A 22571-nucleotide genomic window follows, 5' to 3' on the forward strand; every position below is an offset into this window, starting at 1 on the left:
AATAGGTGATACCTGACTAAATCCCCTGTGAGAGGGATCTTTGAGTCCTAATGGACACTCATTTAAATATGAACCTGTAGTGTGCTGTACCTGTCAAAAAAGCCAACACAATCCTAGGCTGCATTAACAGATGGATAGAATCAAAATCACATGAAGTATTAGTACCAATTTATAATGATAAGATCATACTTGGAATATTGCATCCAGTTTTGTTCGCCATGATATAAAAAAATGGTTGAGAGTCTGGAAAGAGTGCAGAGAAGAGCAACAAAGATGATTAGGGGACTGGAGGCTCAAACATGAAGAATGGCTGCAGGAATTGGGTATGTCTAATGTAATGAAAATAAGGACTAGGGGTGTCATGATAGCAGAATTTCAATATCTAAGGGGTTGCCAGAAACAAGAGGAGATCAACCTATTCTCCAAAGCACCTGAAGGCAGGACAAAAGGTGATGGACAGAAACTAATCAAGGAGAGAATCAGCCTAAAACAAAGGATAAATTTCCTGACAGTTAGAACAATTAATCAGTAGAACGATTTGCCTCCAGAAGTTGTAGGTACTCCAAAACTGGTGATTTTTGAGAAAAGATTGGACAACCATTTCTTTGAAATGTTTGAACAGGGGGTTGGACTAGGAAACATCCAAGGTCCCTTCCAACTCTTATTCTTTTAAATCTTAATATAAAAGAATATACAGAAGTACATTCTTGACATGTTTCGTAAAATTAATTTAGTGTAAAACCTATATGTCAAAGACGATGGCTACCCTTTTCTCCACATTTTCTAGGAACAAGTCCCACTCTATTCAGTGGGTTTCTCTTTATTGTATACATACAATGAATTCCCCTTAAAGAGCAGATAGCAGGAACCCATATGAGGAGCAAGCAACTGGATATCTAAAACTATGAATTCCACAGCATTGTGAACCTGAAAACAAATCTCTAGCTCCCGGACTGTATGAGTCAGGCTGCCAAAATGTAGCTGGAAAATTTTTAACAGAAAATTTCTCCCCCTCGCTATCCAAAAAATTAAGAATGGGCAGGTGTCTGGGAATCTGCCCAGGATCCAGAGCCAAGTGTCAGTAATCCTGGCATCAAAAATTGGCAGTAGTTTAGGATTGGTTTTTCTTTTTCTACAGTTTAAACGTGGAGTAGAAATGATTCTTCTCTGCTCCCATTTATACCGTATTTTTCGGAGTATAAGATTCGGAGTATAAGACGTACCTTAGTTTTTGGGGAGGAAAATAAGAAAAAAGCTGATTGGCAGGTAGATTGGCTTTCCGGAATATCCGCAATCAGCTGTTCCCAGAGGTGAATTTTAGCAACAGGTTCCTTGGTTGTGAGCTCTGTGCCTTGCTTTTTTTTTGGCTTTTTTTTCTGCCTCTGAAACTCTGTTTCAGAAAAAAACTTTTTTCTGCCTCTGAAACGGGTGAAATGCTCCCGGTTCAGACCGGATTACCCGATACAGTAGTGATGGTGACAGGTGGTTCAGAGAACTGGTAGCAAAAATCCCTGCCCCCCCCATGCCCAGCTGAGCCGCGCGATCATCAGAGGTTTTTTTTTTAACTTTTAAAAGAATTTTTTTACTTTTAAAAACATTTAAAAGTTACCAAAGGCTTTTTTTGAAATGATGGAGGACTTGGAATTAAGAGATATTTGGAGAGAACATAATACAGAAGAGAGGGATTTTACCTTCTTTTCTGACAGGCATCAATCATTTTCGAGGATTGATTTTATTTTGATTTCTAATGATTTGTACTCTAGAGTGAAGAAGACGAAGATTTGTTCAAGAACTCTATCTGATCATAGTCCGGTTTGGATTGAATTTGATCGGGAAAAGGAGGCTAGGAGATCATGGAGGTTGAATGAGAATTTGTTTAAATATGAACAAAATGTAAATGAATGTAAAAAGCAAATGAAAGAATTTTTTATTATGAATATGAAAAAAGAGACATCTATAGAGATGATTTGGGACGCTAGTAAGACTTATATGAGAGGAAATCTTATACAAATGAATATTAAATATAAAATAAATTGCAGAAAAGAAAAAGGAATTGGAAGAGGAAATTAAAAGAAAGAACAATTATTGATAAATAGCCCAGGAAATAGTAAAATAAAAGAATCAATAAATATATTAAGAGGTCAGTTTAATATGTTGATGGCAGATCAAGTAGCAATTAATTTACAATATGTAAAACATAATACGTTTAATAATGCCAATAAGCCAGGAAGATGGCTTGCCTATTTAATAAGGAAAAAACAGAAATCACGAACGATTGATAAAATAGAATATAGGGGTAAGGAAGTTTATCAAAAGAACTTGATTAAAAAGCATTTTTAGAGTATTATAGTAAGTTATATACTAGGGATATGATTGATGATACAGAGATAGAAAGATATTTACAACAACAAAATATTTGTGAGCTTACAGAAAATCAAAGAGAAGAACTGAATCAATTAATTACTTCAGAGGAAATTTTGTTAACAATTAAAACTTAAAATCGGTAAAGCACCAGGTACAGATGGTTTAACAGCTGTTTATTATAAAAATTTACAAAATGAGATGGTTGAACCACTTAAAGAGTTATTTAATAAAATTCAAATGGGAGGAGATGTTCCCCCTTCATGGAGGACAGCCTTTATTTCGTTAATACCGAAGGAAGATCGAGATGGTATTAAAGCAGAGAATTATAGGCCTATATCACTTTTAAATACTGATTATAAGATATTTGCCAAGATACTTGCTAATAGATTAATGCCAGTGATGAATCAAATAATTCATAATGATCAGTCAGGATTTATTAAGGGTAGGCAGATGAGATATAATGTGAGGCAAATTGTAAATTTACTTGAATATTTGGAACGAAACAACCAAGTCTCAGCGGCGTGTTTTTTTTTTTGGATGCTGAAAAAGCTTTTGATAGACTGGATTGGCAGTTTTTATTTAAAGTAATAGAAAAAATGCAATTTGGGGATTATTTTATTCATGCAATTAAAGCAATATATCAGAAGCAAACAGCACAAATAATAGTAAATGGTGGGTTAACAGAAACTTTTAAAATTGGGAAAGGGACGAGACAGGGATGTCCCCTGTCTCCATTACTTTTCATTTTAACTTTAGAAATTCTTCTGAATAAAATACGTGGTTCAGATCGAATAAAGGGAATTAGAGTTAAACATCAAGATTACAGATTAAGAGCTTTTGCAGATGACTTGGTTGTTACTGTATCTCAACCAATATACTCAGCTACTGGTTTAAAAGATATAATTGGTCAGTATGGCAAAGTATCTGGATTTAAGGTGAATCAGCAAAAGATAAAGATGATAATTAAAAATATGAATATACAACAAAAGAAGAGTTAGAAAGAACTACAGGTTTTGAAATCGTTAAAAGGTTAAATATTTAGGAATATATATTACAGCTTCAAATGTTAAATTATACAAAAATAAATTGCAGAAAAGAAAAAGGAACTGGAAGAGGAAATTAAAAGAAAGAACAATTATTGATAAAATAGCCCAGGAAATAGTAAAATAAAAGAATCAATAAATATATTGAGAGGTCAGTTTAATATGTTGATGGCAGATCAAGTAGCAATTAATTTACAATATGTAAAACATAATACGTTTAATAATGCCAATAAGCCAGGAAGATGGCTTGCCTATTTAATAAGGAAAAAACAGAAATCACGAACGATTGATAAAATAGAATATAGGGGTAAGGAAGTTTATCAAAAGAACTTGATTAAAAAAGCATTTTTAGAGTATTATAGTAAGTTATATACTAGGGATATGATTGATGATACAGAGATAGAAAGATATTTACAACAACAAAATATTTGTGAGCTTACAGAAAATCAAAGAGAAGAACTGAATCAATTAATTACTTCAGAGGAAATTTTGTTAGCAATTAAGCAACTTAAAATCGGTAAAGCACCAGGTACAGATGGTTTAACAGCTGTTTATTATAAAAATTTACAAAATGAGATGGTTGAACCACTTAAAGAGTTATTTAATAAAATTCAAATGGGAGGAGATGTTCCCCCTTCATGGAGGACAGCCTTTATTTCGTTAATACCGAAGGAAGATCGAGATGGTATTAAAGCAGAGAATTATAGGCCTATATCACTTTTAAATACTGATTACAAGATATTTACCAAGATACTTGCTAATAGATTAATGCCAGTGATGAATCAAATAATTCATAATGATCAGTCAGGATTTATTAAGGGTAGGCAGATGAGATATAATGTGAGGCAAATTGTAAATTTACTTGAATATTTGGAACGAAACAACCAAGTGTCAGCGTTTTTTTTTGGATGCTGAAAAAGCTTTTGATAGATTGGATTGGCAGTTTTTATTTAAAGTAATAGAAAAAATGCAATTTGGGGATTATTTTATCCATGCAATTAAAGCAATATATCAGAAGCAAACAGCACAAATAATAGTAAATGGTGGGTTAACAGAAACTTTTAAAATTGGGAAAGGGACGAGACAGGGATGTCCCTGTCTCCATTACTTTTATTTTAACTTTAGAAATTCTTCTGAATAAAATACGTGGTTCCGATCGAATAAAGGGAATTAGAGTTAAACATCAAGATTACAGATTAAGAGCTTTTGCAGATGACTTGGTTGTTACTGTATCTCAACCAATATACTCAGCTACTGGTTTAAAAGATATAATTGGTCAGTATGGTAAAGTATCTGGATTTAAGGTGAATCAGCAAAAGACAAAGATGATAACTAAAAATATGAATATACAACAAAAAGAAGAGTTAGAAAGAACTACGGGTTTTGAAATCGTTAAAAAGGTTAAATATTTAGGAATATATATTACAGCTTCAAATGTTAAATTATACAAAAATAATTATGAGGTATTGTGGCAGAAGGTATGGAAAGAAATGGAGAGTTGGAAGAAGTTACAACTATCTGTTGGGAAGAATAGCGGCTATAAAATGAATGTTTTGCCCAGGTTTCTATTTTTGTTTCAAATGATACGGTGCTTAAGAATGATACCAAATTACAGGAATGGCAAAAGGGGTTAATAACTTTGTATGGATGGGCAAAAACCAAGAATAAAATTAAAAATAATGCAGGATATAAGGAAAGGGGGTCTTAAAATGCCTAATTTAAAATTGTATTATGAAGCAGTTGTCTTATCATTAATTACTGATTGGATTAATTTAACTGAGGAAAGAGTTCTGAATATAGAAGGTTATGGTTTGTTATATGGGTGGCATGCCTATTTATTATATGATAAGAAAGTTGATAAAATATTTAAAAATAATATAATTAGAAATGCATTATTGAGGGTTTGGAGGAAATATCAATATAATTAGATGGAAAGATTCCAATATGGGCAAACCCGAGACACATGATAGAAAATATAAATATATATCAAAAGATGGAGGTAGTTACCTATAAAGAACTTCTTTGTATGGAAAAGGGGGAATTACAATTAAAATCTAGAGAAAAGATGGGGGAAAAAGGGAAAAATTATACATGGTTCCAATATGGACAATTACAAGTTAGATGGAAATTAGATCAAAAAATAGGTGTTAAGCAAATTGAGGATAATTTGTTAAAACAAATGAGAGATCAAGGTCAACAGCATATTAAGAGGTTGTATAATGTATTAGTAGAAATAGACTCAGAGACTGAACTGGTTAAGGATTGTATGATTAAGTGGGCACAAAATTTTCAGCAACCAATAATGTTGGAAACTTGGGAAAGAATTTGGGTGAGGAATGTTAAATTTACACAAGCGCAAAATATGAGAGAAAATTTTATAAGATGTTTTATAGATGGCATTTAGACCCCAAAAAATTGTCATGTATGTATCCTAATGTACAGACTAAATGTTGGAGATGCGATTGTGAAGATGCCACTTATTACCATATATGGTGGACTTGTAAAAAAGTTAAAGCATTTTGGATTAAAGTATGGTGGATCATGCAGAATATTTTGAAAGAAGATTAAGTTTACTCCGCAGTTCTTTCTACTAGGAATAATTATGAATTGTACAGCTATAGAGACTAAATTGATTTTGAACTTAATAACAGCCGCAAGACTTTTGATTGCTCAATATTGGAAGAAAGAAGAATTACCTACAATTGAAGAATGGACTCTTAAAGTATCAAATCTGGCAGAAATGGCAAAAATCTCTGCTTACTTGAAAGACTATACACAAGAAAAATATATTTTAGAATGGAAAATGTGGATTGATTATATTCAAAATAAGTATCAGATAAAAAAATATCAAATAGCATATGAGTAAATTTAGGAAATATTTTGTATTAGATATATTTCTGAAGGAGAGGGGAATTGAGAGTGTGATTAAGTGTGGAGTGACTAGAGATTATAATTTAGGAATTATTTTGGATTATGATTGTTAGTTTTGATACCCTGCATTTTGTTCTGGGAAGTCGGGGTGGGGGTGGGGGTAAGGGGAGGGAATTGGGGGTTGAGGTAGAGATGGAGTGATGGTTAATGTACAGGGATTATTGAAGATGTATAAATATAATTAATGTAGGGTCGGGTCTGCCCAGTTACCATTTTAGAACGGTGGGGAGGGAAAAAGAGAGTAGGAGGTAGGAAAGAGGAGAAGAGGAAGGAAGAGGGTAGAAGAGGGAGAAGGAGTGTAGGGTGGAGGGAGGAGAGGATGTAGATAAGAGAAGGAGAGGAAGGTTTGGAAAGAAGGCAGAAGAAGGTAGAAGAGGAAGAGAGTTAAAAGGGGGTGGTGACTGGGCAAGCCCGACTAATTGTATATAACTGTACATTGGATGAATTATTTGATAAGATTGTAAAATAAAACTTTTTATAAAAAAAGTAGATAAAATATTTAAAAATAATATAATTAGAAATGCATTATTGAGGTCTGGAGGAAATATCAATATAAATTAGATGGAAAGATTCCAATATGGGCAATCCGAGACACATGATAGAAAATATAAATATATATCAAAAGATGGAGGTAGTTACCTATAAAGAACTTCTTTGTATGGAAAAGAATTACAATTAAAATCCAGAGAAAAGATGGGGAAGAAGGAAAAATTATACATGGTTCCAATATGGACAATTACAAGCTAGATGGAAACTAGATCAAAAATAGGTGTTAAGCAAACTGAGGATAATTTGTTAAAACAAATGAGAGATCAAGGCCAACAGCATATTAAGAGGTTGTATAATGTATTAGTAGAAATAGACTCAGAGACTGAACTGGTTAAGGATTGTATGATTAAGTGGGCACAAAATTTTCAGCAACCAATAATGATGGAAACTTGTGAAAGAATTTGGGTGAGGAATGTTAAATTTACACAAGCGCAAAATATGAGAGAAAATTTTATAAGATGTTTTATAGATGGCATTTAGACCCCAAAAGTTGTCATGTATGTATCCTAATGTACAGGCTAAATGTTGGAGATGCGATTGTGAAGATGCCACTTATTACCATATATGGTGGACTTGTAAAAAAGTTAAAGCATTTTGGATTAAAGTATGGTGGATCATGCAGAATATTTTGAAAAAGAAGATTAAGTTTACTCCGCAGTTCTTTCTACTAGGAATAATTATGGATTGTACAGCTATAGAGACTAAATTGATCTTGAACTTAATAACAGCCGCAAGACTTTTGATTGCTCAATATTGGAAGAAAGAAGAATTACCTATAATTGAAGAATGGACACTCAAAGTATCAAATCTGGCAGAAATGGCTAAAATCTCTGCTTATTTGAAAGACTATACACAAGAAAAATATATTTTAGAATGAAAAATGTGGATTGATTATATTCAAAATAAGTATCAGATAAAAAAATATCAAATAGCATGAGTAAATTTAGGAAATATTTTGTATTAGATATATTTCTGAAGGAGAGGGGAATTGAGAGTGTGATTAAGTGTGGAGTGACTAGAGATTATAATTTAGGAATTATTTTGGATTATGATTGTTAGTTTTGATACCCTGCATTTTGTTCTGGGAAGTCGGGGTGGGGGTGGGGGTAAGGGGAGGGAATTGGGGGTTGAGGTAGAGATGGAGTGATGGTTAATGTACAGGGATTATTGAAGATGTATAAATATAATTAATGTAGGGTCGGGTCTGCCCAGTTACCATTTTAGAACGGTGGGGAGGAGAAAAGAGAGAGTAGGAGGTAGGAAAGAGGAGAAGAGGAAGGAAGAGGGGTAGAAGAGGGAGAAGGAGTGTAGGGTGGAGGGAGGAGAGGATGTAGATAAGAGAAGGAGAGGAAGGTTTGGAAAGAAGGCAGAAGAAGGTAGAAGAGGGAAGAGAGTTAAAAAGGGAGGTGGTGACTGGGCAAGCCCGACTAATTGTATATAATTGTACATTGGATGAATTATTTGATATGATTGTAAAATTAAAACTTTTTTATAAAAAAAAAAACATTTAAAAGAAAAAATGCTTTTAAAAGGCTCTGTTGATCCCAGATGAGTTGCCTGATCATCAGAGCCTTTTAAAAGCATTTTTCTACAACCTCTTCGGCCAAAGAGGTTGTAGAAAAAATGCTTTTAAAAGTAAAAAAAAAAGTTGGCCACATCCACCCAGTCACATTACCCCCCAACTAAGCCATGCCCACAGAACCGGTAGTAACAAATTTTACATTTCACCCCTGGTCTGAAAGCCTCCAAAACAGAGCTTCAGAAAAAAAGCCTCTGAAGCTCTGTTTGGGGGCTTCTTTTCTGTAGCTTCCTTTCTAATGCTTTTTTCAGTCTCTGAAATCTCTGTTTGAGAAGCTGGGCAGGGCTACATTCTGAGTATAAGACGCATCCAGATTTTCACCCTCTTTTTTGGGGAAAAAAGGTGCACCTTATACTCTGAAAAATACGGTACAAAAATACCATGCAAAATATGACCCCCAAATTATTCAACCCTGTTTCTTCATCTGCTGCAGAGTTGGCTGTTCTATAGTTGTAGGAAACAGTAAGAAAAAAAGGAAACAATTAAGATATTGAGTGCAATGATCCAACTTCAGCCTACTTTCTAAAATTCCTAGTTATAGATCAGTTAAGATACTGGATAGAAACACTTTCCCAAATGTACTAAGACCATTTCTCACCTATTGATATGTTTCCAAATCCAAGAGTAATTAACCTTTCCTTGTGTTCATTAAGTTGATGCTTTGATTCAGCTAATATACCATTTGTCCACAAAAGCAAATTTGTGAACACTGAATGAATTACTCCAAACCTAAAAAATAAACAATGTGAACATATTATATTATACACAAAATTTTCCAGTATGAAATCTTGATGATAGAACAACGCTACATGTTTTTATGTACCTACATAAACACACTATCCCAACATAGCTCTACCCCAAAGATGCATTCCATTAAAAGAACAGGCTGGGGAAACCATGCAGAACTAGTGCCTAGACTCCAACACCTTCATCAGTAGTGGGAGGACATCTTCTGTCACTCTGAGGCAGCAGCCACACATCTTGCTTCTAGAATAGGAGAAGTCCTAGATCACCCTCTCTCCAACAGCGAGAAGAGCTAGCAAATGAATGAGAAGCAACAGAGGCTTTTTCTCAGTCCTGCCTTTCCCCATAAGCCAGTCCTGCCTTTTAGGTTCATTAGTAAAATGGAACATGAAATACAGTAAAGCTTTCCAAACGAACTCACTAAACAATGTATGCTCCAATTCTATTTTTCAGTCTACCTTTGTCCTATAATTTATTATATAAATTAATAGTAGACTACAGTGATCTTCTGTATGCCAAAGTTAAATTTTCATGAGAAAAAGATGGTTACTGGTGAGTATCTACTTAGAAAAAGATAGAGGAGGAAGAGTTGCAACCAAGGCAACACTCGGATAAGATATCTCTTGGCCCAAACCAGGAATGTAAGGTGAGAAAACATCTCAGGTTTGACCCTCCCTAGTTTCTTTTAGGATAAAGAGGAATCCATCCAGAGTTGCATGTTTCAGTTACAGTAACTTATAATGAAAAATAGTTTCAGTATCCATGACTTTGTGTTCACCTTTGGTCTACCTTGCTGACATCACCCTCACTTTGGCAACAGCACTGAATACATTTTAACACTGTACAGAGCAGGTCTATATTCATCCTCCAAAGCAACAAATAATCTTTTTTAAAAAATACCTCTGTCATTTTTATTTTATTTTATTATTTTATTTGTTTTATTTTATTTTCATGATTATATGGCTACATTTCTCATACAATAACTCTAAGTGGCTGACAATTGTCCATAAATCATAAAAACAAAGGTACCTCCTCTCCAATATGGCATCAGACCATACACCCCCACAGCTCAATCCACCCTAGCTTTATGTTTGGGGGAAGAACTCTTTCTTCACAGCCTTCCAGAAGACTAAAAGGGGCGGAATCCCCCTGATTTCAAGTGAGGCGGGCTGTTCCAAAGGGCTGGGGTAGCCACTAGAAAGGTGCTCTGCCAAGATCCTACTAGACGACAACAATTAAGGAAGGGGACCTAGAGCACATCCACCCTGTCTAACCTAGTAGGATAGGGCAGGTATCCTCAAGGGAGTGGTGAACCCACAAGAGTTCCATGTAGGGTTTTAAAGGTGATACGTAGAGCCTTGAATTGCATCTGGGTAGCAAAAGGAAGCCAGTGCAGCTGACATAGCAATAGCTATGGGCACCCAAAACTAATAGTTGCAGCTCCTGAATGTCTTCAAGCTCCATTTACAGCATTGCAGTAATCCAGGCAATAGGTACCAGGTGACTGTGTGCAAGGCCTCGTGATCCAGGAACGAGCTCAGTTGGTACACATTTGTGTAAAGACTCTCTTGGCCACAGCTACCATCTGCTCTTCTAGCAGGAGCCATAAATCTAAGAGGACCTCCAAATTGTGCACCAGATCTCTAAGAGGGTGTGTTACTGTCAGATCTGCCATCTTCAGCTTAACCTTTTGGTGGCATCTGCCATAAATTGTTAAGGGAGTGGGGGGAGAGGAAACAGGCAATTAGCATGTAGACAGTAAAGATGAACCAAGTGGGGTGTGTGTGACAGGTTTGACAGAAACCAGAGGTGTGAAAACCAGCCAGTTCCATTCTTCAAGGCCACAGAGTCTGGGAAAGGAATGCAAACTGCACCGTGGCACCAAATATCCAAGCGCTCCTCAAAACATCTATGTGGGACACTGTTGGATGAAGACAAATTGGCTCTAAGTAGGAGGGCCAGGGAGAAGGGGAAATTTTGTAACAGTATGTGTGAGAATTTTTGTTCTAGCCTGCTTCACTACAACCATTAATCCTTAATAAAAGAATTTATCACTTCTATTAGATAGAGTCAGTGGTGGGAGTCAACTAATTTAACAACCGGTGCTTCCTAATGACTGGCTGGGTGGGCATGGCTGGGTGGGTCATGTGATTGAGTGGACGTGGCCAACTTGACATCATTCACAGGAAGGTGGGGTGGTGCAGACAGGCTGAAGTGGTGGTGGCGATGGCCAGAGTCTTAATGAGGAAGCGAAGGGCCGTTGTACTTACTTATGTGCAGCAACAGCAACAGCAGAGAGAAGCAGCTGATTGTCTGGTGCCTCATCTCTTACTGGGTCTTGCTGCCCAACAGTCAGGGTTTTTAAAAAGATTTTTGCAGCAGGAAATGGCGGGTGGCTACTTCCGGCCTTTGTTGGTGCAGCTGGGTACGACTCTGCCCCAAGACACTGGCCTGCTGCCTCCTCAGTGCTGGCCCAAACAGCCTGCTGCTGCCACCTCATTGCCGGCCTGAATGGCCTGCCATTGCCACTTCCTTCAGGCCTCCTCATTGCTGGCCTGAACGGCCTGCCGCCAATGCCTCCTCCTCATTGCCGCCCGAACAGCCTGCTGCCGCGTCCTCATTGCTGGCCCAAATGGCCACTTTTGAGGTGGCAACAGCATTGGCAGCAGCAGAAGTGGCAGGCCATTCAGACTGGCAATCAGGAGGTGGCGGCAGCAGCAGCGGGGAACCGTTCAGGCCGATAATGAGGAGGTGGCCATGGCAGGCCGGCAATGAGGTGGCAGCAGCAAGCCACTGCCTCATTGCCAGTGGCGATGGTAGCAGGCCATTCAGGCCACCAATGAGGAGGCAGCAGCAGTGGCAGCAGGCCAGTGTCTCGTCGCAGAGAGTAGGTCACTCCCCGTGGCCAGCTGCACCAACCAAGGCCAGAAGTAGCGGTGGGACATGAGGGCTGCCTTGAACACAAATGTACTGCGATGAAGGCTGTTGCTGCTCAAAGGCTCACCAGGCAGGGAGCTGGGCCACATGGGAGGCAGCAGAGAACGGTGAAGGAAGGCTCACCAGTAGACAGGGAGCTGAGCTGCATGGGAGGTTGGGGCGAAGGCAGGCAAGTGGGCTGGGCCGCAGGGGCCACGTGGTCGAGGCTAGTAAGTGAGCCAGAGAACAGCAGCAGATATGACACGAATATGACTAGGCACTGGCCAAGGTGGGTGAGGTGAGATAAGGAGTGGCTGGGACTCCTGAGAGAGTCGGGACCAGATAGTGGTGAGATTAGCTGGTTCTCCGAACTGCGCAAAAAGTTAAGCGGTTTGCCTGAACCGGTGTGAACTGGCTAAATCCCACCTCTGGATGGAGTTGAGGGTCTTTCTTTCCTAGGGGCCCACAGTAGCTGTGGCACACCTGACAGTTACCCCATCCAGAGTTAGAGATATCAATTCTCCTGATATTGGAGGCAGGTGCAGAGGGGACTAAGTTGCAGCTGGTTTTTCCCCATCCAGACTCTCACAACCTCCAAACACTGAATCAAGATCTGTACAGCAGTATCTGTCCACACAGGGTACTGATATATAATTAGCTATCATATTGATGATAGCGAACCACTTGCCAGCAGATAATCTCCCCAATTCATACAGATATTGAGGAGAGGCAAACATAAGTTCTGAGGCACCCCAGATAACAGGGGCCTAGAGAAATGGACCTCTCCTTCCCCACCAACATTAACTGCCATGGAGAAAGAAGAACCACAGCAGAACACTGTCCTCCCATGCCTATCCTCAAGGCTAGTCCCGCAAAATGGTTAATGAAATCAAAAGTAGCTGAGAGGTCCAGAAGAGCCAGGGTGAACACACCACTCACATCTCAAGTTCTCCAAAGATCATCCACAAGTGCAATCAATGCTGTCTCAGTACTTAGTACTTAGACTGAAAGAGGAGCTCATTAGGGCTTATAGTGGAGAAAAATACCTTAGGACTAGCAGTAAACTAGGAGACATTACATTTTTTACAACCATACTTATGAAAAATTACAATTAATATTGATATCAAACCATTATTTCTACTGTTTGATTGCAATAAATGGTTATACTCATAGTTTCTTAGGTTTATTGATATATTTTAATTAAACATTAAAAACATTGTATTACCTCCCTCCCTGCACAGTATTCACTTTACCTCTCCAGTGTTTTGAAGGACTGGATAACATCCTTTGCATGGCACCATAAAAAATATACCTGAAAACAAATGTGAATAAATTATAATGGATCCCATGCAAAAATAGCACTCAATTAATCATGTATAAAAACAGTTAAAAGAATCTAGAAAAATATGCAAGACATTTTCTTCATTTCCTCAATTCACAGACAGATATCCAAGGGGCCTTCCCTACCCAATAGGGACTAAGTCATCTTGGAAAGGCCTGTTGGATAGCTATCAGCAGATGCAATAATGGTGGAGATCTATTGATGTTTCACAATCCCTATTTACAATTACCATGAAGTAATATCTAATATCTGATCAGACTCACTTTGAGTCTTCATCCAATGGTGCTCCAGCATTCTTTCTACTCTTGACCCATTTCCCAATTAGTTAACCATTCCTATTTTAAACAGGAGGATAATTTTTTCAATACCAGGTATAGGGAAATAGGTGCCCAATTAGTCTGTGGTTTTAATAAAAACAATTGGAAAAATCACCCAACAACCTTTCTAAATATATACCAAATTGGATTCAGTACCCCGATCTTCTAATGCATTCTAATCAATGCAGTGTAAGGAATTAAATCAATTTTTAGTTATGAGGCTTGTTATTTCAACACTGGAAAGATAAAAGTAGATTTTAATTGGATCAATAATAGTTAAGAGTGTGTGAAACTACTTTGTTTGAACACTGAGTTTTGAGAAGGAGACCCCTGCCTTATGGAACAACACCCCACCCCCCCAAGATTGCATGGCATGACTTTCTAGATGGCCAGCAGGATTGGGGCATTTCTCAGGTATGGGAATGTGAAGATAGCCTTGTAACTGGACGTGAGACATTTTGATAATGTACTTTTTTACAGTAATTGCAAAGAATGAAATCTGTTGTAAGGTCCTGCCTCTCCTTCCTGTTCAAGAAAGCATAGACTATCGAACGTCCATGCTTTCTTGAGTCATTTCAAAAGAAACTTTTATTGAAAGTAAGTGAATACAAGATAAGACAAAGCAGAGTCAGAGTTCCCTCCCAGGCAATTCCATTAAGATAAAGTGGTTAGAAACCCCTCCCCCCAGTTTGATAGTGAATGAGCCAATCCACAGGTGCGAAGATATTGTGGAAATGGTCATCCTGAGAAAGAAATAAGGAGTCGTTCCCATTAGCTTCTTCTGTGAGGCTTCCAAACTAAGAGAAAACAGATGGGAGAGCCCTTGTACATTCCCCAAGGTAAATCAAAGCACAGGGCAGAATAGATGACCGGATAAAAGTTATAAACTAGGGAATTACAGGATACATAGGAAAGAGGATGAGAGCAATAAGTAAGTAAAATATCCAGGGTTCCCTCCCCACTTGAATGACATAGGGATCTGACATGCTAGTGGATGTGGGAGTCAAGGGTCTCTTTTATTTCAAAGTGTTGTTCCTCTTTGACCATAATAAGGAGGAGTGTCTGCTGTGGGCCTTAAAGGGGGTGTAATTTTGAGTTTCAACAGGCTGCAGTGAAAAACTGGGTGGACCTGTCCAAGTGTTTTGGGGAGTAGTAATTCTACCATTACTGGGTTGATGATTCTAGTGATTGGGAAAGGCACTATGAATTTGGGTCCCAATTTCTTTGAGGGTTGTAAAGATTGTAGGAATTTTGTGGACAGGTAAACCTTAGCACCTATTTTAAATGGATTTGGTTCTGTCCTTCTTTTGTCAGCTTGGGCTTTAAAAGTGGCTCTAGCCTCATTTAGGGCTAGTCTCACTACTGGCCAGGTGTTTTGTAGTTGTATCCACTCCTTAAGGAAGGGCATGGTTAGTTACTGATAATTCTGGCATTGGGCTGAAGTCCTGGCCAGTGGAAACTCGAAATAGGGTGAACCCAGTGCTAGAGTACACAGAGTTATGATAGGCAAGTTCTGCAAAAGGCAGGAGGTCAGTCCAGTTATCTTGTTGATAGTTAATAAAGCATCTTAAATATTGTTCCAGAACCAAGTTCAGTCTCTTTGTCAATCCATTAGTTTGAGGATGATGACTAGAACTTAAGCACTGGCCGATTCCGAGAAAGTCCAAAAAGGCCTTCCAAAACTTTGAAGTGAATCGGACCCCCAATCAGATACTAGTCTTTGTGGGGGCCCATGATAGATGCTGCAGGAACAGTTTGGCAAGTGCCTTTGCAGTGGGAATTTTTTGGCAGGGAACGAAGTGGGCCTGCTTGGAGAAAAGGTCTGTTACGACCCAGATAACAGTATCCCCCCAACTTTCAGGTAACCCTACAATAAAATCCATAGAGATCTCTCTCCAGGGTGCTGAAGGCTCAGCTACTGTCTGTAAAAGACTGGGGTTTTTTCCTTGTCTCCTCTTCACTGTTGCACAGATAGGGCAACTGGCTACATAGCTTTAATGTCTTTCTTAAGAGATGGCCATCAGAATTGCCTTTTGATAAAATGAAAGGTTTTTACATAACTGAAGTGACCAGACAGTTTGGAGTTGTGGCATGTTAGCTGGGATGTATAAATTTCCTCCCACCCAAGCTAAGACATCTTTAATTAAGCAGATGTTTTTATGGGCTAGGAACCAGCCATCTGTTTGTAGGGCTTTTTTAAATGTCTGAGCATTATCCGTTAGTGGTTCCTGTTTAGCTTGCACCCTAGTCATCATTTTGGCTGCCAGTTGAGAGGCTAGAAGCAGGGGTTTGATCACTTCAGGTTTCCTGCTATTAAACTGAGGCTTTCTTAATAGTGCATCTACTAAAAAGTTTTTTCCTCCACGGAAGTATTTTAAGTTGAAATTGAAACATTTGAAGTATTGATCCTAGCAAACTTGTTTTGGGAAGAGAAGGCCTCAAGGTTTTTATGATCAGTCCAGACTTTGAAAGGGATTTTATTCCTCTCTAGGAAATGCCTCCAAGTAATGAGAGCCCACCATACTGCAAATCCTCCTCCCAGATAGCCCATCTCTGCACTGTGTTGGTTAGTTCTTTAGACGTGTATGCATAGGGCTGCAGTTGGCTCTGCTTGTTTTCTTGGAGTAAGATGGCTCTGACTGTTACGGCACTGGCGACTGCCTGTATGATGAATGGCTGTTCTGGATCTGGGTGTTTTAGAACTGGTTCAGCTGAGAACAATTGTTTCAGTCTATCAAATGCTACCTGGCATTCCATGGTCCAATTTATGGCCTGTTTTGGTTTGTCCCTGTTGTGGTCCGTCAGCATCCTACGGAGCTGGCAACGGAGTCAGACAGCGATGAGGCTGAGGTGAGGCCAGGGCCAAAAGGAAGTGAGGTGCAAATTCCAGAGCTTCCAGAGACTGATAGTAGTGAGGCAGAGGAACAGGAGGAGCCTGTTCCTAATGCACGCATGAGAAGAGCTGCCAGAAGGCAGTTCAAAGAAAAAGGGCAACTCAGGAGTAGGGCCAAGAGATGATTGGCACCTACCGTAACGCTTAAAACAGACCAGACGTTTGAGAAAACAACGTTGGTAGCTTCATCTTCTGCTTCACCTTCTGCTTTGTCTACGTCTTGCTTTTATTTTTGTGACTGCTGAACGTTTGCCAAGAAACGCCTTTGGCAGTTTGCCTAATTGGACCAAGGTTTGAGAGAGAACAGAGGAATTTGTGTTGGGAGGCATTTGTTTTAATTTGAGTTGAGTGACACAGGGAATGAAGTAATTTTCAGCTGTTTGAATAAAGTTTGCTTGTTTTTTCACGGACTGAGTTTCTTACTACCTACTTGGGCCTGGGTCACAACAGTTTGTTTTCCACCCCACGAGGATAAGTATTAACAAACCTCTATCACAATGGAGGAGCTCCGTGCCATGACTGCGCAACTTCAGCAGCAAGTAGCTTTGTTATCTGCACAGATGGCTCAGCTCCAAGCTCCAGCTTCTCCCTCTCCCCATAGAAGAGGTCATATTGCTGTGCCAGACAGGTTTGATGGTACTCAAGCCATGTTTCCTACTTTTATGGGACAAGGCCAGCTTTTTATCAGCCTGAGAATGGAGGACTTCCCCACTGACTGGGATTTGTACTCAGTGGGGTTTGTACTCAGCCTGCTCTCAGGCTCCGCGGCTCGTTGGGCCACACCCCTGCTGGTCCAGGCTAGTCCTCTGTTGGATTATTTCAGGGGGTTTTGTGAGCATCTCAGACTTATGTATGAGGATCCCATCAAAATCCAGACTGCCACCAGATGACTGAAGACCCTGAAGCAGGGCCGGAAACTGCTGCAGGAATATATCAGTGAGTTTCGGCTACTTAGCCAGGATTCAGCCTGGAATGAGGTGACCCTTATGGACGCATTCCAGAATGGCTTATCGGAGGAGTTGCAGGATGAGCTAGTTCGGTTTGATATCTTTCTGGCCCTCAACATGCTGGTACATCTGTGCCTTAGGATCGATGCCCGGTTGCAGATATGGACCAGTTGCTGTGCCCGCCAGGAGATCCATGTGGTTCCAGTTAGGCGTGAGACCCCAGCTCCACGGGAGGAGTCAATGGAAATAGGCACAAGCAGACCCCATCTGTCGGTGGCTGAGAAAAATAGATGACGATCAGGGGGGTTGTGCTTGTATTGTGGGGAACCTGGGCACATGGCTGCCTCTTGCCCAAAGAGGGAAGCCAGCTCCTGTGCTGCCCCAAAACCACAGAAAACCTTGTCGGGAAACACCCTGAGCCCGATTTAGAGTAGACCCTGGATCGGGCACGCACCAATCCCACGGAACGCCCAGTGGATGTGGAGCCCAGATCCCCCTGGCACCTGATTTTGGTAGCAAAAGTCTTCTTGTCCAATAGTCAGCAGGGAATTGGTGGACTCTGGAGCCATAACTAATTTTATGGATGCAGCGTTTGCAGCCATATATTCTGTCCCTCAGTGTCTGGTGTATCCTCCCATGCTCCTGGAGACCATTGATGGCCGGATGCTTCTTTCTGGGCCTATTACGGCTGTCACGTAACCCTTGCGCCTGACCATCAGGTCTCATGAGAAGGCCATTCAGTTTTATATTACCTCTGGCCTGCATTTTCCTGTGGTTTTGGGTTTGGCTTGGCTCCGGACACATGACCCGCAGATCTATTGGTCCCCAAACTTCATCGCTTTTCCGAGCCTGCAATGTGTGGACCACAGCCGCCAAGTCTGCGCAGGCCAGCTGCAGGGTCCAACTGGGGTGTCCTTGCCTTCCGACCTCGAGGACTTTGCGGATGTTTTCAGCGAGCAGGAGGCAGACCAATTGCCCCCGCACCAGCCATATGACTGCCCCATTGATTTGATCCCAGATGCGCCACTCCCAGTGGGGTGTTTGTATTCGATGTCGGACCCTGAGTTGGACATGTTACAGGACTCTGTGGACAAAAACCTGGCTCAGGGCTTTATCCGACCCTCGTCATTGCCATTGTCCACCTCAGCCCTGTTCGTGAAAAAGAAGACCGGAGACTTGCGGCTTTGTTGCAACTACTGCAAGTTAAATGCCATCATGGTGCGCAACCGGTATTCTCTGCCCCTTATTCATAAATTCTTGGAATGGCTTCGGGAAGTTACCTTGTTCACTAAATTGGACTTGTGAGGGCTTATAACCTTATTCGGATCTGTCCTGGGGATGAATGGAAGACGGCGTTCGGCACCTGTTATGGACATTTTGAGTATACGGTCATGCCGTTTGGGCTGACCAATGCTCCTGCTGTCTTCCGACATTTCATGAATGACATTTTTAGGGATCTCTTAGACAAGTTTGTTGTCATTTATCTCAATGACATTCTGATCTACTCTCCTTCCCAGGAGACCCACCAACAGCACCTCCGCCTGGTCCTGCAATGTCTTCGGGAGCATCATCTATACTTGAAACTGGAGAAATGCCAGTTTTTCCAGGCCACCATTGAGTTCCTGGGGCATCACATCTTTCCCGAGGGCATTGCTATGGAGCCGAGCAAGGTGGAGTCTGCGTCCTCGATGAGTGAAGGATGTCCAGTGCCTTCTCGGCTTCACCAACTATTGTCAGATCTTTATCCCCGGCTTTGCTGCCTTGACCGCGCCCCTCACTCAGCTTCTGCAGAAAAGGGTCACGTTCTGGTGGGGTACCCCTGAGCAGCAGGCATTCCAGGCCTTGAAACAGGCCTTCATGACGGAGCCTATCTTGAAGCATTGTGACCCCCATCATCCATTTGTGGTGGAAACAGATGTTTCTGTCTGATGTTTTTTATCCAACAGCTCGGATGTTGCTATTGGTGCAGTGTTGCTCCAGGCTCATGCATCCGGTGGTACCCTCTTTCCTTGCACGCATATTATTCCCGGAAGCTCAACCATTCTGAGCGCAATTACATCATCTGGCAGAAGGAGTTACTGGCCATTAAGATGGCGTTTGAGGCCTGGAGACATCTTCTGGAGGGGGCCCGGCATCAAATTGAAGTCTGGAGAGACCATAAAAACCTGGAGTTCCTACAGACTGTCCAGAAACTGAACCAATGGTAGATTCAGTGGTCCGTCTTCTTTGACCGGTTTCATTTCTGTGTGACATACATCCCCAGTCGTCGCAACCAAAGGGTGGATGCGCTCTCAAGAAAACTAGAGTATTCCCACATCGAAGACCCTCTTCCACTACGGACAGTGTTGCCTGTATACTCTTTCTCTGCGGTTCAGGAACCAGTGGATTTACAGGATCAGATACGGGAAGCGCAGCGGCACAATGCTTATGTGGCACAACGGAAGGAAGAGGTAGGTCCCGCCTCTCCATGGATGTTTCATGATGAACTTTTGCGATACTGAGACAGGCTCTACATGCCGGTAGGGCTGCTCCGGGGACTTATCTTGTCGCAGTGCATGATAATCCTGTGGCGGGGCACTTTGGCCTCTTTAAGACACTGAATCTAGTTTTTCACACTTTTTGGTGGCCTCAATTGCAACACGATGTCCAGGCTTATGCCACGTCTTGTGTTCGCTGCCGACAGGCCAAGTCGGCAACAGGAGCCCCTCCAGGGCTACTCCAGTCATTGCTGACACCAGAGAGACCCTGTCGATCACTGCTTGCACTTTCCATGGGTCCATTTCCATGCCCTTGTGGGAAATCCTATTGATCTGTCCTCCTTCGCCTCCATCCGAGTGATGGCTTAATTAGCCAGCACTATCAGCTCTGGCAACAGGATACCGAACGTCTGCCAAGTTCTCTGATATCTCCCTCAACGCTGGTGAGTCACTTCAGCTCTCAGTTAATCAGCTGATTTGCTGGCTACGAAGAGACACAGCAGTGCTCACTGCCTTTATATCCTGTGGGGTGTGGCTCCATGATTCAGCATTTCCTAGGCCTGCCCTACCCTTGCTTCTGTTGTACCCTCCTCTCCTGCCTACGAAACCTAGGGTTCAAACAAGCCTGATTGCCGTCAGTTGGGTCTGCAGGCGTGGCCTGGGGGGGAAGAGTCAGGGGACGGAGGCCTCGTTATCTCTTCCACCTGGCCTGTTTCTGGCTCCTGGAGCTGAACCAGGAAGCCGATGCTCCCGAGGTAAGTCCTGACGGCCCTTCCCCCTCACTGTCCAAGTCACTTTCTGGCAGCAGGCCCGGCTCCAAGTCACTTTTTGGCAGGAGGGCCGGCTCGGGGGGCGCAGACACAACACCTATATCCTAGGTAGTCAATTCTATCTTTGTGAAATTCATATTTGGAAAGTTTTGCATAAAGTTTCACAGCACACAGTTCATTTAGGACTGCTTGGATAAGCTTTACGTGCTTGGCTTTTGTCTCAGTGTATATTAAAATTTTATCTAAGTACACCACAGCCTCTTTATACAAGTGCTCATGGAGCACCTCATTTATCAGTTGCATAAACATGGCAGAGGCACTTTGTAATCCAAATGGGAGCACTTTGAATTGGTAACCCCAAGCAGTGTTAAAAGCTGTTTTCCTCTCTTAAGTCCAGTTTTGGAAAAAAAATTCCTTTGGAGGGGTGGGCTAACTTGTCTTTCATGAGGTGGAGGGGGTACACATTCTTCATGCTCATAGTGTTTACATTTCTATAATCCACACTAAGGCACAAAGACCCACCTTTCTTCTCTCAGAATAGCACTGGAGTGGCAATTTTTAGTCATGTGGGTTCAATGAAACATCTCACCAGGTTTTTATCTATGAAGGCTCTCAACTCCTCGAGTTCCCTGGGGAAGATGCTATACATTTTAGTTTTGGTAGTTTGGCCCCTGGGAGGATCTCGATAGTGCAGTCTGTGGAGCGCTGCGAGGAGCTCGTCAGAGTCTTTTTCGCTGAACACCATAGCCAGGTCCTTGTACTCCCTGGGGATGCCCTAGTTTGGCACAGCCTTTCCCACTATTGCTGATTCTTTATTTCAGTCTCCCCCCCCCCAGTTCCTCCCTTCGGCCATTGGGTCCAGTTGCTCCCCATTAAAATCTTAGGGCCTCTGGTGGCTCAGACTGCTAAGACAGTCTGTTATTAACACAGCTGCTTGCAATTACTGCAGGTTCAAGACCCACCAGGCCCAAGGTTGACTCAGCCTTCCATCCTTTATAAGGTAGGTAAAATGAGGACCCAGATTGTTGGGGGAAATAAGTTGACTTTGTATATAATATACAAATGCATGAAGACTATTGCTTAACATAGTGTAAGCCGCCCTGAGTCTTCGGAGAAGGGCGGGATATAAATGCAAATAAAAATAAAAAAAAAATTCCCTGCTCCGAGTTCACAGTGGGGTTCCACTTCCTCAACCAGGTGAGCCCTAGAACTAGCGGCCATTTCATTCTGGGTGCCACAATGAAAGTGAGTCTCTCATCATGAGTTCCCATTTCTATGTCCAGAGGTTCTGTGATAAAAATGTCCGGCTCCCCTGCTGAGACTGACCCATTGGCAGAATGCAATTGGGATTTTTAACTTCTGCAAGTGTATGCCCAATTTTCCCACCAGGGTTGGGCTAATCAAACACTGGGTGCACCTTGAGTCCAAGAGGGCTGAGATTTTCACTCTAGGGCTCCCGACTGGGAGCAAATAATCTTAGGGGCAGGGTGAGTGTTTCAATTGGTTCGCTTACCAGCAGGTTGTCTTCAGGGTCACTCTTGGACAGGCCTGATTCCTCCCCAGGTGATGCCGGAGTTCCTTCCCCTGATTTTGCGAGAGGGCAAAACACTTCTCAGTGTGGTGTCTTTTCCTCAGGGGGTTGTTTTCATGAGCTTTCCTCTGGACAGGCATTCTGGCTTTCGAGCAGGAGTTTCTGAAT

General features: G+C 41.3%; 1 protein-coding gene across 1 annotated transcript in view; it reads right to left on the reverse strand.

Moving 5' to 3' along the window:
* Positions 1 to 22571, reverse strand: part of OTOP1 (otopetrin 1) — a 251640-nt gene that overhangs the window by 129165 nt on the left and 99904 nt on the right. Inside the window, exons 3-4 of the mRNA XM_058191991.1 lie at positions 13380 to 13438; positions 9065 to 9195 (exon numbers count right to left, since the gene is read on the reverse strand). Coding sequence (XP_058047974.1) covers positions 9065 to 9195; positions 13380 to 13438 — 190 coding nt within the window. The remainder of the gene's footprint in view (positions 1 to 9064; positions 9196 to 13379; positions 13439 to 22571) is intronic.

Source organism: Ahaetulla prasina, chromosome 8 (genome assembly GCF_028640845.1).
Source record: "Ahaetulla prasina isolate Xishuangbanna chromosome 8, ASM2864084v1, whole genome shotgun sequence".
NCBI lineage: Eukaryota > Metazoa > Chordata > Lepidosauria > Squamata > Colubridae > Ahaetulla > Ahaetulla prasina.